At 31.4% G+C, this 16,384-nt stretch overlaps 1 protein-coding gene across 23 annotated transcripts; it reads right to left on the reverse strand.

The window, feature by feature from the left end:
• Positions 1–2,990: 2,990 nt before the first annotated feature.
• On the reverse strand, positions 2,991–7,727 carry AMSH2 (associated molecule with the SH3 domain of STAM 2). 23 transcript variants are annotated; one of them, XM_090298238.1, is made up of 11 exons: positions 7,498–7,552; positions 7,045–7,089; positions 6,925–6,962; positions 6,619–6,745; positions 6,463–6,527; positions 6,199–6,288; positions 5,405–5,467; positions 5,204–5,278; positions 4,449–4,511; positions 3,877–3,929; positions 2,991–3,463 (listed from the first exon to the last, which is right to left on the reverse strand). In XM_090298238.1, the coding sequence occupies exons 5-11, from the start codon at positions 6,478–6,480 to the stop codon at positions 3,289–3,291; spliced, it is 537 nt and encodes a 178-aa protein (XP_090154364.1). In that variant the 5' UTR covers positions 6,481–6,527; positions 6,619–6,745; positions 6,925–6,962; positions 7,045–7,089; positions 7,498–7,552; the 3' UTR covers positions 2,991–3,288. The 23 variants fall into 23 exon arrangements, 21 of the variants coding, with proteins under 21 accessions (XP_090154364.1, XP_090154361.1, XP_090154363.1 ...); XM_090298235.1 differs by lacking the exon at positions 7,498–7,552 and adding an exon at positions 7,179–7,369; XM_090298237.1 differs by lacking the exon at positions 7,498–7,552 and adding an exon at positions 7,212–7,364.
• Positions 7,728–16,384: the final 8,657 nt, after the last annotated feature.

A 16,384-nucleotide genomic window follows, 5' to 3' on the forward strand; every position in this document is an offset into this window, starting at 1 on the left:
TTTTGTGCCTGCCGACGATACTATTTTTCGTTAACTATCATAACCAGAGAATTTCCATCACCATAACTAATTGCTTACAAAGACACATATAATCATTTATTTGGGGATATTTGTCTCAACCACTTAAAGCAGAGACATAATAAATATGAATGATCTGTCCAAAACGTCGGTGGTTCCACCCTCTGCATGCACCATAAATGCAAACACAGAAGTATCAGTGACACACCCAAAGAGAAACACACAAACTTTGACTTTTGAAAACTTAATAATTAAATAGCATTAGATATATCTAACATCATGGCCTCATTTTTAATTAAATATACACACATCTCTGCAAATAAGATAATGGGAAGATTCACAATAATTTCTTTTGTCTGATAATAGAAACTATATATATTTATATTTTATAAAATTTAATTCGTACTTAAAGACCTACCAAACAAGACCTAAAGAACACACTCAGCAACTTCTTTTGCATTCATTTCTTATAGAGAAAGATATGAAATGGCAGAAACTGAAACAAATTTGAAAGTTTCAACCATTAAAAATTTCGAGATTAATAGTTGAAATTATAGAGATTACTTAAATTTAAAAAATCTTGTTAACCAATTTTTTAAAGAGAGTGTGAAGAAACTTAATTATGTTTTATTACACGAAAGTATAAGTACTTTATTTAAAATAATTTGTACAGTAGTGATATGGTAGTAATTGGTTTTGCCATAAAATGATTTTTATATGAGATGAAAATGGTGGAAGTTGCAACTTGTGATTCTTCTGTCTTCTATTTTGTTGTTATGCAAGGAAGAAGATTCCAAATGTTCATTGGATATGCTTATTTCTCAAGAAATAATCACTAGGAAATAACAACCTAATTACCTCCGAACTTTGTAAGAAACTGATCCATAAGATGAGGGGTAGGGTATGTACTTTGAAGAAGAATATTTATGTCCACAAACAATTTATTGGGTGCATTATCGTTTACGCGTCCCAAAATATTTTATCCCTGTAAGTTCAAAGCCACAAACATGTATTTTTCAAAAGGGTCTTCTAACCTGTGTATTTGGATATTCATTAAGAAATTAAAATTAAAAAAAAAATGTTATTAATTATCAAGTTGGTTTGATTTCGGTTAGGCTAATCTAAAGTGCATCTAATTAAGTCATTTCTAGAATTGCTAAAATGAACTTAATATCTTAAGCTGCTTCCAATAGTTCATAAATTAAGTTGAACTAAAAATTAATAATCTAAATTGAAGTAAATAAATTTGACTCAACTCATTTTTAGTGTGTCTCAAATAAGTTTAAGTTAAAGTAACACAGATTCACGAGTTACTACATTTAGTCCATTTTTAAAAATAATAAGTATAACTTTTTTTTTTAAAATAATTATATATATATATATATGTTAATGTTTATAATGAATCAAATCATTCTGTATAAAATTTGAAATTAATTTTCCTATTACGATTTATTTTTAAAATAAGTATTTTATTTTTAAAATTCATAACTGTCTATTTTTTTAAATCGAACCAAAATAATGGTTGACTTGAAATAGGGTTAATCTAAGTCAAAAGCCCATTAATAAATACGAGTTAATATAATTTTCTACAGACTGACAGATTATCAAATAAATTATATATATTTTTATTTAATCTTTTAAAAAGCGAGTCAAAATGGTGTGTTAGTCATTGGCTCCAAATAGGATTAACTAGAACAAGTGTAGTTTATATTTACAAAATTAATTTCATAATTATAATACCCTTAAACCCTAAACCTAATTTAATAACTCCATATATTTTGAGTTTGATATTATAATATATGTACCTGTTCAGAACCTGAGTAATATTGATCCACGTCGATACATAATTATTATTGTGTCTCCAACTGTCCAATTCTCCCCTTTCAGAAGTTCCTTTAGTAGGTTGACTTGGACCTTGGCTATGTGGACCAAGTAAATGATTGCGAGAGACATGCTTAGTGGTCTCTGGGTCGTGCCTGGTGGTTCCTTGATATTAAGGAAGTGTTCTATGAAGTGTCTTTGACTCTCTCAATGGAGGTTACAACTGTTTATTTTCCACGTGTATCTATATTTATTTATTTATTTAATATGCAACCCTCGATCGTCCAATACCGACCGGTATAATATACAAATATGATTAAGAAAAAGTAGATTTTATTTAGAGTTACCGATCAGATTTTAAGACAGGTTAATTATTAACTATTAGAATGCGTATAATTTAAAATGCACATGGTTTGATTTTGTTTTGGAGGTAAATTATTTAACTTAAATACTAATAACATAAACATAATAAAAATAATAATTTTATAATGATTAAAAATATTATTTAAATATATATATATATATATATTTCATAAAATATATTTTGTAATTATTTTAATTATATTTATTAAAAATTGTTTTCAACTAATATTTTTTTTCCGATATACATTAATATTAGTCAGCATTTTTTATATCAATATTGATAGTGTTTTTTTCTTTATTGATGTTAAAAGCAGTTAAAACATAATTTTTACTTTGATATAAAAGTGAAATTCTAATTTAAGTTTAGAAGATGGAAATTATAATTTTATCAAATATTATTATTTTAACTAATTACCATTTAAATCATACAAAAGTTAACTTTGACCCAAAATGTTTAATGTTTGTTTAGACGAAATTTTTCATAAAATAATAAATAAATAAAATTAAGTTTTACATAAGTGAAAAAGCATAAAAATAAAATAAAATAAACTTTTACATAAATTAAAATTAGTTGATATACTAGTTAAAAATAAAAAATTGAAAATATACCAGAGAGTTTCTAACAACTACCTTGTACACAAATTCCTTTTAATTTATAAAAAAAGTCAAATTCATTTTTTTCATATACTTTTCTTGCTTAATATTTTTTATGAAGAAGCTAAGGACTTCCAGGAAAAATAAATATGAAAAATAAAATAAGTTTCAAACTGGTTACACCAACTCCAACCTTCTGGAATCAAAAGAGAACTTAGTGAATAAATCCTGTGACAATGAGCTAGAAAACAAAGAGGGAAGTACTAAACCTACCTTATTACATTAGACAAAACATAACTATTGTTGTTTCTTAGACCTTATTACATTAGACAAAACATAACTATTGTTGTTTCTGAGACTAGAAAGAGAAACTGATTATTATTTAGTATGCTTACACTGACTTGTTGATAATTGTGTATCAGCATTGTTCTTATTGTTCTTTCAGTACACTTGTATCTGTCATATTATACAGTGTTGTATTCAATGTCAATTTTAGCGTAAATCAAAGATTTCAAATCTTAGATTAGAATTTCTGTAGACATTTGAGCAGTGCTCATACACAGGGTTGCCATTATCTGGTTCTTTGTGTGGATGAAATCCTGTCTCCTGGCAATTTTTCAGAATATTCATTCCTTCAGGGTCCACTAGACGAAATACTCCACAGCTCCTGGACAAAAATACTAAATTTGAGTTCCCAGATATCTTAGCATATAGCATTTCTGGTACTTGGAATCAGGCTTATTATTGTGGTTCAAGAGAAGCTAGCAAAAGTACTTTAGCATCATACAATAGTTTTATAATCCAAATCAGATTCAGAGGAACATATTCTGGTTTAGTTCAAAATATCTTACATTCATTCAGCTCCCTTATTATCTCAAACTGAAAGTTGGATGCAGTTATTGGTGTAAGGAATTTCTTTTAAAAAGGAAAGGGAAAAAAAGAAGATAGAAAAATTTAAGTAGAATAGACTAGATGTCCAAATTTTAGGTGAAAGACAGCAGTTAATATATAAGCACAGAGATAACAATAGGAATTGGAGAGAATTTGTCCATATTGTAGAACAAAAGATGGTAGATAGACCTTATGTTATCATTTGGTGCCAAGACAATGGCAAATGCCTCAGGAATCATCATCTGATAAAATAACACCAAACAGAGTGAAAAATTGTCTGGAAAAGGAAAATAGATGGAGACTATACTTTTAAGTAAATATCCGTTCGAGTTTTATTAGTTAGGTTGATTATAATTATCCCCTATGAACCATTTTAAGTTCTTTTGTTAAAGGAAAACTTTTGTAATTGTACTTTCCTAATACACATACAATTCAACTTTAGCAGAAAGAACTAAATATCCATATATTATACCATCATATACAGACTGCAGTCATCTTATCCCAAACCATAATGTCCCTAATCACTGATTGCCACCAAAATCATAAAGGATGTGCTATTAATTATATTTGAATATGTCAACTATTCAATGCAACCATGGTCCAAATGAAAACTTTGATGATAAAAGTAACATGTATTCTTAAAGGAGATCATAGTTTAAATGCCGATACAAGGTGATAATAGTTGAGAAAAGAATTGCTTTTACAAGAAAAATGCAGATCCACAGAACCTAATTAATAATGCAAATACTTGGATCAGTCACCTGGTAGGAATATTGAGTGTGCAGATCCACAGATGACATGAAACAACTTTGAGAAGGATGTGTCTGAAAAAGTTTAGAAAAAAAGGGGTTAGAGAAGTCAAACCAGGAGAATATTCTCTTCAAAAAGGATTTATGATATGAAAATAGTTTAGGCTCTAGTGATGACATATCTTGATCAAAGTGAATAATCTCCAAAGAAGGAAAAAAAACATTTCTTAGCTGGATAAAAACTCCCTAGTAAGCTTCAGTAGTTACATGCTTAAACAATAATTTTGGGCAAAGTAGCTACCCTAATTTAATAGATTGCCAAGTGGTGTTGACTTTTGCAACTCCTTTCACGCTCACATGAAAACAACCCAACCAACACTGAATCTAATTAACCCCTTCCTTAATCCACTGTTAAAAGCTATTTCTTGTGTTTATGTAAAGGAAAATTTGTCTTCCTTTTAAGAATCGTAGTTTCAGACCACCTTTAACACTAAGATGTAGTCAGGTCAGGTATATCTCATCTAAACATACTGTTCATTTCTGGGTTTCATTCCCAATGGGATGATGTTTCCTGCCCAACTTAATTAACCAAACCTAAACCAACCCAATCTTGCCACGTTAAGTTTGTTTTGATTGATATCTTCCCCCACAAACCTGTGATCAAATCACTGCAAAATTGATTTGTGAAATTCCATGTGTTCAACCCAAACCAACCAGCAAAAACCTCTACTCTTGATTAGCATTAGTGAGAAGGTGGGAAGACATACATGGATCCATCCTACAGGACAAAGGGATCTTTCATTTAGAATTTTGAAAACTTCCTCCTCATTTGTAGCTTGACACTGTAATTCAGTTATCATCAAATTAGCAACAATTAATAATAAAATCATGCCCTCTTGAAAGTATCTGTTCAAAATAGTTTAAAGCCGTAGGTTAGAAGAATGTAAGGCTAAGATCCAGATACTAACAGAATTGGAAGCGGATTCCTGCTTTGGTATAATCAGAGTAGTCATATAGAGGGTTCCCTTTTCCTGGAAAATTGAAGGATATGATCATATATCAGTTTCAAATTCTGTAATGCATTTGATCAAATCAGACTCTTCACTTCTTTTCCATAAAACACAATCTTGGCAGATGAAAATCTATTAAATACCATTAAGAAGAAATTGAAAACAATCATACAAGATATAAAGTACTAACAAATTCAGCCAACCTAGAAAACACAACCAGAAATAAACATGACATGAGTACATTCATATGACTAAGATAGGAAGGGGGGGAAATATTTCGGTTATAACATAGATTAATTAAATGAGGGGAGCAATCTTGCTTATTCAAAGTCTAGAAAAAGACCGAAAATAAGGAGTAATTATGCGGGAGGTATGACTAACTGCTCTGTAGTGAAAATTTTCTGATAATAACATAATCTGATGTATGATCAGTTAGTTATAATTATATGTAGATATTTTAAAAAAATAAGAAGCTAGTTTATGTTTATTTACAATATTTTCTTTTAAAAGAAGCAGCTAATTTATGTGAAGCTAAGTCGTTCAAAATACTTTCTGATTCAGATTTATATGCTTTTTAGCTTCCCATTATTTTGAGAAGTTGAAACTAGTACCTGCAAAATGAAAAAAAAAGGTGCTTCTTTTACAAGAAAAATGGCACCACACAGGCCCAATATTTCTGTATTCACAAAGACTTTATGATGACTAGCCAAAGACAGCGAAAGACTAAGTTATGGTTTTACAATGATTCTTACAAGACAGGCACCAAGTATACCACAAGTTTCCAAATCCTTTTCTGTATTTTGTTTAGCAAGATCTAGAAAGTCCTCCATCAACCGCATTGACTGGAAAACACAAAAAGAATACTTATTAAACATAAATAGTCTGCAATAGTCAAGGGTCTCTATGATGTTAATCATATAAAGCATCAGTCCAGCAGTGCCACATATTTGAAAATAGACAGTTTTGATGTTCAGTGAGATAGGTTCAGACATGGATGAGTGGATCTTAGTTCTTACAATATGAACATCGCGCATACTCTTAGAGGAGGTTGACTCATTATCTGATTTTGAGGATCCATCACCTGAATTAAAAACTGTAACATGAGAACTTTGTGCATCTTGAGGCACTCTCTCCACAAAACACAAGGCAGGGGAAGGCCATGACTGAGTTACTTTATCAAGCATGAAGTATCTGTTGGTTGTCATAATAGCACTTGGTTTACAAACCAATGAGCAGCAACTCAAATTTCCTAATTGGGATGATGAAGCCCCAGATGGATCCACGTCATCAGAAATCATGCTGCATTCGATCCGTACAGAACAAATTAATATTGTATGTGTATTATATTCTATGTTTCTAGCAACACCTACAATCTGTGCAGGCTTCAGGAAGTTCTAGGAAACTTGGAAAAATCATTCCTCCTCTCACCCAAAAAAGATGAAGTACGAAACAGAAGATGTTGAATATGATATTTATACCTTTGAAAACTGCTCTCTGCCGCATCACAGTTTCTAACCTGCCATAGAAAGTCCTATAAATGATAAAGATCACCAACTGTAATTTAAAAAGGAAAAAGGGGGTTGATGTGCAGCCTTTACCTTCCTATTACTTACATCCTGTTCTTCATTAGAACCTTTGTACATCTGAAAGATCAGTGGTTGAACAATCAAATTGTATATTTTAAAGATTCAAAAACACCTTAAAGATAGAGAATCATATATACTAAAGATACTTTATCTTCTTTTTTTACATCAAACCCAAGTACTTTTACATCGTCTTTCTCAGCCCAAGGATAATCCCATATGAGCAGCAGCAATCAAACCTAGGCACTAAATGGTAGCTAATTACGAGATCCAGATTAAACCACCTTTGAACAAATAAAATAAACTTATGCAACACAATAAAAAAAGAGTGATTGAAAAAACGGTTGGTCTGCACATTTTCAAGTATAAATGAACTGTGAAAACCCTCTATTTGCAAAATTATTCAATTTTCCAACCTTTTTCTTGTAAAGATGATCAATATCCATATTCTCTTTCATAAAGACTCACCCTTTTTCCTGTTTTGACTAAAAATGCTGTTAATTTGTTTCTGGCACTCTCTATAGCAGATGAAATAAGGGAAGGGATCAATATTTGTTACCTTACTACAGTAAAGTTTTCTTTTATCAACTGAGTTGAATGATTCGGTTGCTGAAATACACGTGCACCTTGGAGAGAATCTGCTAGTGAATCAACCAATAAAAAGATCGACCTCTATCCTTCTCAGATATGACAAATATATATATATATATATATATATATATATATATATAATAAATTTCATCTAAGATTTTCTGAAGACCTTGCATAATCTCAATCCTGAGAATTGTATTACATAAATACATGTGAACTGTTGGGAAGAAAAATGGGCAGCATATTATTTGTTTCTTTTCAACAAGACAATATCTTTTAAATTCCAAACATTTTGTTTTAAATTCTTATCATCAGTTTATGTTAGAAAATATCTACATATACATGATTCTTTACAATTGTTTCTAATATAGAAAAAACAATTGTTAAAATTAAGTTTTATAAGATTCTCGTATACTTTTTTAAAATATAATTTTTAACTTAAATATAAATTGTACATGTATAGGCAAAGAGAGTTTAGATAGTATCTCGAACTGGTAGTAGAAATGTTCATGTGTTGGTTGTCTCCTCATTCTCACTTTAAGTCTCTTCCTTTAATGGCTAGTGTTCAGTTGGGATTGACCTAAGAAAGGTACTCCGACGATCAAGTAAGTACTCTATCTAAAGAGTGTATAGTATAAACTGGTAAAAACATACCTTATACCTCGATGAAGGATTTATTTATAGTGTTTAGTCATGAGTATTTGTTGTGATAGACCGAATCTATCAAATGTCAGTGTTAATTGATTTCTAGCATGATCCCTGATTTTTAGGGAGGTATATTGGTATATTTGGAGAATATCTTTAATAAATCAATATCTTCCACTAAATCAATGTTAGCAAATTTCTGAGGGATGCCACCCGGATTCGGTTGGACATAATTATGATTTGTAGGGAGTTTTCATAACGGTCTCTAATACCATTTATTGAGTGTTTTAAATGTATCTTAATGCGTTCGGTCGATCGCCAAAACCAAGTGACTGACTTATCCAGTAACTCTACCGAACTCGTGATGTGTTTAATGTTGAGTTTCTCGTAAAACTCAACAAGTCCTCGGTCGATGAATTGTCGACCGTTATCAGTGATGATGACATGAGGTATACCGAAACGACAAACAATGTTTCGTCATACAAAATTTTGAACATTTCGAGTTGTGATGGTCGCTAATGGCTCAACCTTTATCCATTTAGAGAAATAATCAATTCTAACAAGTAGAAATTTACACTGTCCTTTTCCTGGGCTGAAAGGTCCAATAATATCCATTCCCCACTTTTAAAATGACCGTGGAGAGAATATAATGTAGATTCTCGTGCTTTTGGTGTGATATGGTGTCGTATTCTTGACACTTAAACATTTTTGGACAAATTTTGTGTGATCACCTTGCACGGTCGGCTAGTATTAGCCTGCTCTTAGTACTTTAGCAGCCATTGTTCTTGCTCCCAGGTGAGTTCCACATACCCCCTCATGTATTTCCCGCATGACATAGTCAGCTTGGTCGAGGGAAACACATTTTAGCAATGGTCGAGTGTATCCTCATCAATAGAGGTCGGCACCGATGAGAACAAATCAAACGACTTGCTGTCTCATTATTTTTTCCTGTTGCGCTTCGCAATCACCATTTTCTAGAAACTATTTGATAGGTGTCATCCAATTTTTTTGTACCCTAGTTGTCATGCATTCGTGCGTGCCAACACTAGGATTTTTGAGGTTGATGTAGATGACCGACTGATGAAGCTTTTTTTCTTAATGGTTGCAATTCGTGAAAGCATGACAACTCTAGTGTTGTGATCCCTGTGGATATATTCAATTCTAACATTTTTGAATTTGGTCATCAAACTTCGGACGAGGTGATAATACCTTTGCAGTAGAGAATCTTCGACTTCAAATTCTTCTTTAAGTTGTCCGACAACGAGCTGAGAATCACTTCTACAAATAAGATGTTTATCCTCCATATCATGTACTAGATTGAGGTCGGCTATGATGGTCTCGTATTCGGCTTGATTGCTTGATGTTATAAATCAAACTTTAAGGCTTGCTCAAGGAGAATATCGCTCAGGCTTTAAAGCACTACCTCTGCTTCGCATGATTTACTATTAGATGTCCATCAACATTTAAGGTCCATTTGAAGTCCTCAGTCTTGGTCGGACGAGGACTAAGTTCAACTGTAAAATCAGCTAAGGCTTGAGACTTAATTACCCTCATGAGCTAATATTGAATCTGAAATTCTGACAGTTCTACGACCCATCTGATCATTCGACTGGTGATAAGTGTCAAATTTCAGTAATATTTCATATTAAAATATAGGCACTTATGAGTATTAATTACTAATTTACATATAAAATAATGTTTAATTTTTGAATTTATACTTTTATATTTTTTATTATCTTTATTTGAATAAGAGTATTTTATTCCCAAATTCGGTGTTAATTTCAGGTTTTTAGGGAAGAATGGAGATTATTGAGCTAAAGATGAATAATATAAGCTAAAAGGAGAAAGTTGGAAGGTCCAGAAACACACAAAAAGTCTAACCCAACACTCGCTCAAACAACCCAGCAAGAATGTTCCAACAACGTTTTTGGAAATCGACGCCTTTCTCGATCAAGCGAGAACGCATCAGACAAATTGGGCTATTTTTATGTTTTATCAAAAAGTCCATCAGTGCGATGCAGGAAGTCACATAACCCTAATAAATTAGGTTACATAGGGGCTAGAGACACAACCCTAGTGTGCTAGATTGAGAGGAAAACACAATTGAGTGGTTTGAAACCAATTGGGAGAATGGAAGGTGCTAGAAGTATGTGTGGTTAATTCTACCCTTTGGGATTGAGAGTAATCTGTTTGAACTCCGATGTATTGAGGTGATATTTAAATATGATATAATATTATGTTCTTGATTGATTATTTGGTATTGTTGTTTTGTTTATCACTCTTGATCTAGAATCTTAAATCTAGCTTAAAAGTATTTTTAAGGTTTTGACCTAAACAACAATATTTAACATATTTGAGTGTTAGGAATAGACTTGAAATTTTAATTGCTATTAACGTCTAAGCTTGATTATAAGTTTTTCTTATAAATAAGCGAGGGAGCGATATTTAGGGAATATTCTTAGTAATTTTATATGCAAGGAATCAATATAAATGATTTTTATACGAGCATCAATTTAAATCAAAGAACATAATGTTAACATGCTAATCAAAATACATAAGAGTGAGAAAGATGAAACCTAATACCTATTTTTCCAACTTGAAGCAACCAATTCATTGTCTGTTTTCTTATTAATCATCGCCAACACAACCATTTTCAACACATTTTTAATTGTTTTTTTTTTATATTTAGTGAGTAATTGTACTTGATAATTCACTGTTTCTGGTGGGATCGATATCCATCCTTAGGGACAAATTATTACTTCTGATAATGTGGTGCACTTGTCATAAAAAGTCAACAGTCGCCCATATTCGGCTTCGCTAATATCTTCATAATCGGATACTCAGTCTTGACTATTATGCGATGATTTTGAAAATACATTCGCATTCTTCGTGCAGTAACTACTAATTTCAAGGCTACCCGACTTACAAAATAAACTGGTCGTTCTTCTTTCAACTTCTTGTACTAGTGATGCACTGACCGCTTTTTCTGATACCGCAAGATAGACTATTATTGGCCCTGTATTGTCCGGCTTTTGAATGATTAGAATGGATGCTAAGAAAGCTTTTAATTGAAAAAAATATTTCTTCGCATTTGTCCATCCATTCGAATTTAGCTGTTTTGCGTAACAGTGTACGATGAGCTTACTTTTCTCTACTAACTTTGGCACAAATCTGGAAAGAATTGTGAGTCGACCGATTAGCTTATGAATTTCCTTCACATTTTGGGGCTAGATTTTTCTGGATTTGCTTTTATACCATGATGGGTGAGCATATAACCCAAAAACTTTCCTTCTTCTATCATGAACGCACACTTGTCGGGGTTGAGCCGCATGCCATGGTCTTGAAGGGCTTGAAAAATTTCCTTGAGATCTTGGATATGTTATAGACATGAGTCATATTTGACTACAATGTCATCTACATAAACTTTGATGTTTCGGCCGAGCATCCCTTTAAAGATGTAATCCATCAACCTTTGATAAGTGGCTCCAACATTCTTGAGGCCAGACGACATGTACTCATAATAGAAGTTGTCACAGTTGGTCATGAACGTGTTTTTTCCTCATCTCTTGGGTGCATCTGGATTTGATTGTATCCTGAGTGTGCATCCAAAAACCTAAAATATTGTGACTGGTCGCTCCATCTACTAGGTGGTCGATGCTCGGTAAAGGATATGAATCCTTTCAGACAGGCTTTGTTAAGTTCAGTGTAGTCAGTACACATTCTCCATTTTCCATTTGCTTTTTTAACCATAACTCCATTGACTAACTAGGTTGTGTAGTGTGCTTTCTTGATAAAACCGACTTTGACTAACTTGTTAGCTTCTTGTCGTGCAACATCACGTTTTTCTTCCCCATTTTCATTTCTTCTGGGTGAACAATTTTTCTTCCTTGTATATAGAAAGTCGTTGTGTAATAATGTTCGGACTCACTTCAAGCATATCTGAAGTTGTCTAAGCAAACAAATCAACATTATCAATCAATGTTTGACTCACCAATTTATTGTCGTCCGGCTTTAAAGAAGTCTCTTTGTGTGTTGCATGTTCTTCATCACATAGGGGTAACGGGCGATGTTCTTCGCCTGGTTCAATGCGAGTCTCATTCATCCGAGGGTCGAGATCGACCATATGCTCTCTTCTTAGGGATTTTTTTTTCACAACAGCAATCTTTGGTCGACCCTCTAGATCCTGATGAGTGTCTTCTTCATCCGGTTGATCATCCGCGTGTAATGCCTTGTATAGTTGATTGGTTGGTTTGACTTTCAAGCTTGCAACATAACATTCGCGAGTTGTCTTCTGATCAATGAATGGTAACTATATCACCTCCTGCTGAGGGAAATTTCATGGCAAGGTGTTGTGTGGGAACTATTGCTTTAAGGTGGTTAATGAACGACCGACCGAGCAATATATTATAGGAGGTTTTGCATTCACCAAAATGTACCTGATTGTGATAGTTTTACAAAGATATCTACCTTCTTTGAATCTGGTATACAAGTCGATGTAACCTCGCGTGATAGTTTCATCTATTTTTTATAGACGTTCATGTGTTCGTCCAGATCTGTAGAACCATCATGGAGTTTGATACTAGGTCCCTTCCATTTGGAAGGGAGTTGTGCCTCCATGATCTCATCAGTGAAAGTAATGGAGATCAAGATCAAGAAGAGAAAGAAGCCGAAGAAGAAGATGCTCAGAGGATTATTAGCTCGTCATCATTTTTACCTCAAAGGATTACAAAGAGCAAATTTAAAGAATTAGGAAGTAGTGGTCAAATGTTTTCTCTTGTTGTAGTATTTTTTGTATAAAATGTAAAAATGCTTAATATAGTGTTTAGGAAGGTGCTTAGAGGGAAACCTAAAGATACCTCTTATGTAAAACATCTTTAGATATTAGCTTTAGAAAATTCTAGAAGATATCCCTTCCTCCTTCACTTTAGGCGCTAGAAGTGGGAGAGTTATAAGGGAACTTTAGTTAGCTTCTTTTGTAAGCCTCTTGTACTTACATGACCGGTCATTCTCCTATATAAGGAGGGCTTGAGTCCTTCTAAATACAGATTTGATATTTTGAGTACAGAAATTCTCCCAAATTGGTGAGTGATTGAGAGACTTGTGTCTTCTCTTATTCTAGTCTTATCTTGAGAGCAATCTTGGAACCTCAAGTGGCGGCATCTACACTCATCTTGAAGCTTTGCATCCTTCAAGTGGCGTGTTCCTCTCCAAGGACTCCAACCACATAAGTTCTCTTCTCCTTTCCATCTTATTCATCCATTTCCATTCCCAAATAAACTCTAAAAACATGTCTTAGGCTTTTCTAATCTTTTGTAATCAGTTCATTTGCTTTTTCTTGCACTTTTGTTCCTATCATGTTTTGTTCGGTTCATTTCACTCCTTTACTGTTTTAATCATTTCATTAGCTTTCTTTCATGCTTTTGTTTGGTTCATTTGCTTTCTAGATAGTTTAATCGGTTCATTTGACAAGAAATGGGTTTCCATATGAGTTTTGTCTTGGTTGCTTAAGATTTGGTGAGTTTTTGAACGAAAGAACATTGATCCAATTCTAGAAAAGTGTCTAATCATATTCCAAATCAAATTGAATCCATAACATGTCTATGAAACATCTCTATTTTGTTATTGGAATCATATCAGAAAGGGTGTCCCTTTGGGTCATCATCATCGTCAGCTATGTGAGTTCGATCGGTTTGATGTCGGGACGCTTGTTGAGTGTGTGTCCGAACGGTTGCTGATTTCTCCTGGTTGTGATTATTATTTGAATGAGATTGCTCTCTCCGTTCTAATCCATCAAGTCAACGTTTCAACTCCTCAATTTGTTCTTTGAGTAGGCGCATCTCTTCTTCATTTTTTTTGTCTTTCCTCCATGCCCTTCTGGCACATCTCCTCCATCTGCTTTTAGAGTGTTTGAAACACGGTGATATGTTCCTTAGTGATTCGATCAATGTTGATCGTGTTTCTCGTTGAAATCATTATTGCTTGTTTGAATTTGAACTCTATCTCGACCCCACGGTGGACCCCAATTGTACCTGTATAGGAAAAGAGGGGCTAGATAGTACTTGAAACTGGTGGTATAATTATTGATGGTTGCCTCTTCGCTCCTCACTTCAAGTTTCTTCCTTTAATTGTTGGTGCTCGGTCGGGGTTGACCTAAAAAAGGTACTCCGACGATCAAGTAAGTATTCTGTGTATAAACTGTATAGTGAAAATTGATAAAAACGTACTTTACACCTTTGTGGAGGATTTATTTATAGTGTTTAGTCATGTGTTGTGATGGACTGAATCTATCAAATATCAATGTTAATTGATTTCTTGCATGATCCCTAATTTATAGGGAGATATACTGGTATATTGGTATATTTGGAAAATATCTTTAATAAATCAATATCTTCCACTAAATCAGTGTTAGCAAATTTCTGAGGGATGTCACCCGGATTCGGTTGGACATAATTATGATTTGTAGGGAGTTTTCACAACGGTCTCTACTACCATTTATTGAGTGTTTTAAATGTATCTTAATGCGTTCGGTCGGTCACCAAAACTAGTAACCATTGGTACGCAAACTAATTTAAATTTATAAATAAATTTATTTTATTTTTCATTAGAGGGTTTTATAAAAAAAAACTTTTTAGAATAGGTTCGAAAATTATGTCATTATATATTATTTATAGTTTACATGTGAAACAAAATGAGGTATGACTCTAACCTAATTTAAATATAGTTTACAATTTATTAAGAAAATAGTTCCATATAAGTTACAAGTTAATCAATGTGTCCATTAAGTCGTCTCTTTTCCTGTACCTACATAATTTTTTTTTGGCACTCTTCTTAAAATACCAAAATATCATTTTTTTTATTGATGTTTTTCATTTTGAAATGGGTGATTGGAAAAAATTTGAATTATAGAATTCGATGTTTTACATTTTGGAATGGATAATCCAAAAAAAATTTACAATATAGATCGAAAAATATTTTCAGATTGAAAATATCTTTCAACTTTTATAATTCAGAATGAGTTTTTATAATCTCGAAGTTATTTTTAAATCTAGAAATACCTTTCAGATTTTACAAATCTAAGAAGAAGTGTAAATAGAAAAAATATATATTTCTAAATTGTAAAATTAAAACTATATTTAAAAAAAAAATATTTTCGTCTTATCTATGGGATGCCAACAAAAACTATGGAGATGCAAGAAAAAAACTATGGAGATGCAGGAAGAAAGAAACTTATAAACTTCATCCATATCAATATGCCCAATGAGTCATTCACTTTTTGCATCTTCATTCTCCTTATCTTCATAATAATATAAGTTGTAGTTATTTGTACATATTTATCTAAACAATATTAATATTTTCTTCATTTTTAATATTTAATTTAATTCTTTAAAAATATTTTTCGTTGTTGTAAATTAACATAATTTTTTTTTCAGATTTTGTGTTTTTTATTTATATAAATGTGTCACATTTTACTTTTTAATGATAGTATTTTCCTTTTATAATTATAATTAATATGTCATTTTTATTTTTAAATTTATAATTATTATTTAATTATATATATATATATATCTATTATAATTATTATTAATTAATGTTAGAAATAAATTACAAGAAACTCGAAACAAACAAACTTTAATCATTATATCATTCAAATTTTGTTTTTAAATTTTGTGATTATAATTATTATTATTTATTAATTTAATTATCAATACTAATATAATTAATAATATAAAAATTATTAATATTATTCATATATTAATATTAATATCATTTATATTATTAATTTTATTAATATTATTATTATTCAAATTATTAACATTAATAATAATAATAATAATATTAATCATAATACTAATTTTATTATTATTATTAATATTCACAATATTACTTAATAATATTAATATTATTAAAAATTCTTAAAAACTATTATATATTATTAAAAAATATTTTAGATATTATTAAAAATTATTAAATATTATTGAAAATTACTAAATATTATTAATTATTATTATACATTATTAAATATTATTAATTATTATTAAACATTATTAAATATTATTAAATATTATTAAACATTATTAAATATTATTAAATATTTCTTAAATATTATTAAATATTTCTT

This window comes from Phaseolus vulgaris, chromosome 2 (assembly GCF_051622355.1).
Source record: "Phaseolus vulgaris cultivar YP4 chromosome 2, ASM5162235v1, whole genome shotgun sequence".
Lineage (NCBI taxonomy): Eukaryota > Viridiplantae > Streptophyta > Magnoliopsida > Fabales > Fabaceae > Phaseolus > Phaseolus vulgaris.

Bases quoted from the DNA above. Each gene is read 5' to 3' on its own strand.
- AMSH2 (XM_068611969.2), bottom strand. From the start codon at position 7,487: ATGAAAGAGAATATGGATATTGATCATCTTTACAAGAAAAAG. The intron at 7,090-7,445 runs GTTGGAAAATTG...CTGATCTTTCAG, and splicing joins ATCATCTTTACAAGAAAAAG to ATGTACAAAGGTTCTAATGA. The intron at 5,468-6,198 runs GTAAGAATCATT...TCAATTTTCCAG, and splicing joins GTATACTTGGTGCCTGTCTT to GAAAAGGGAACCCTCTATAT.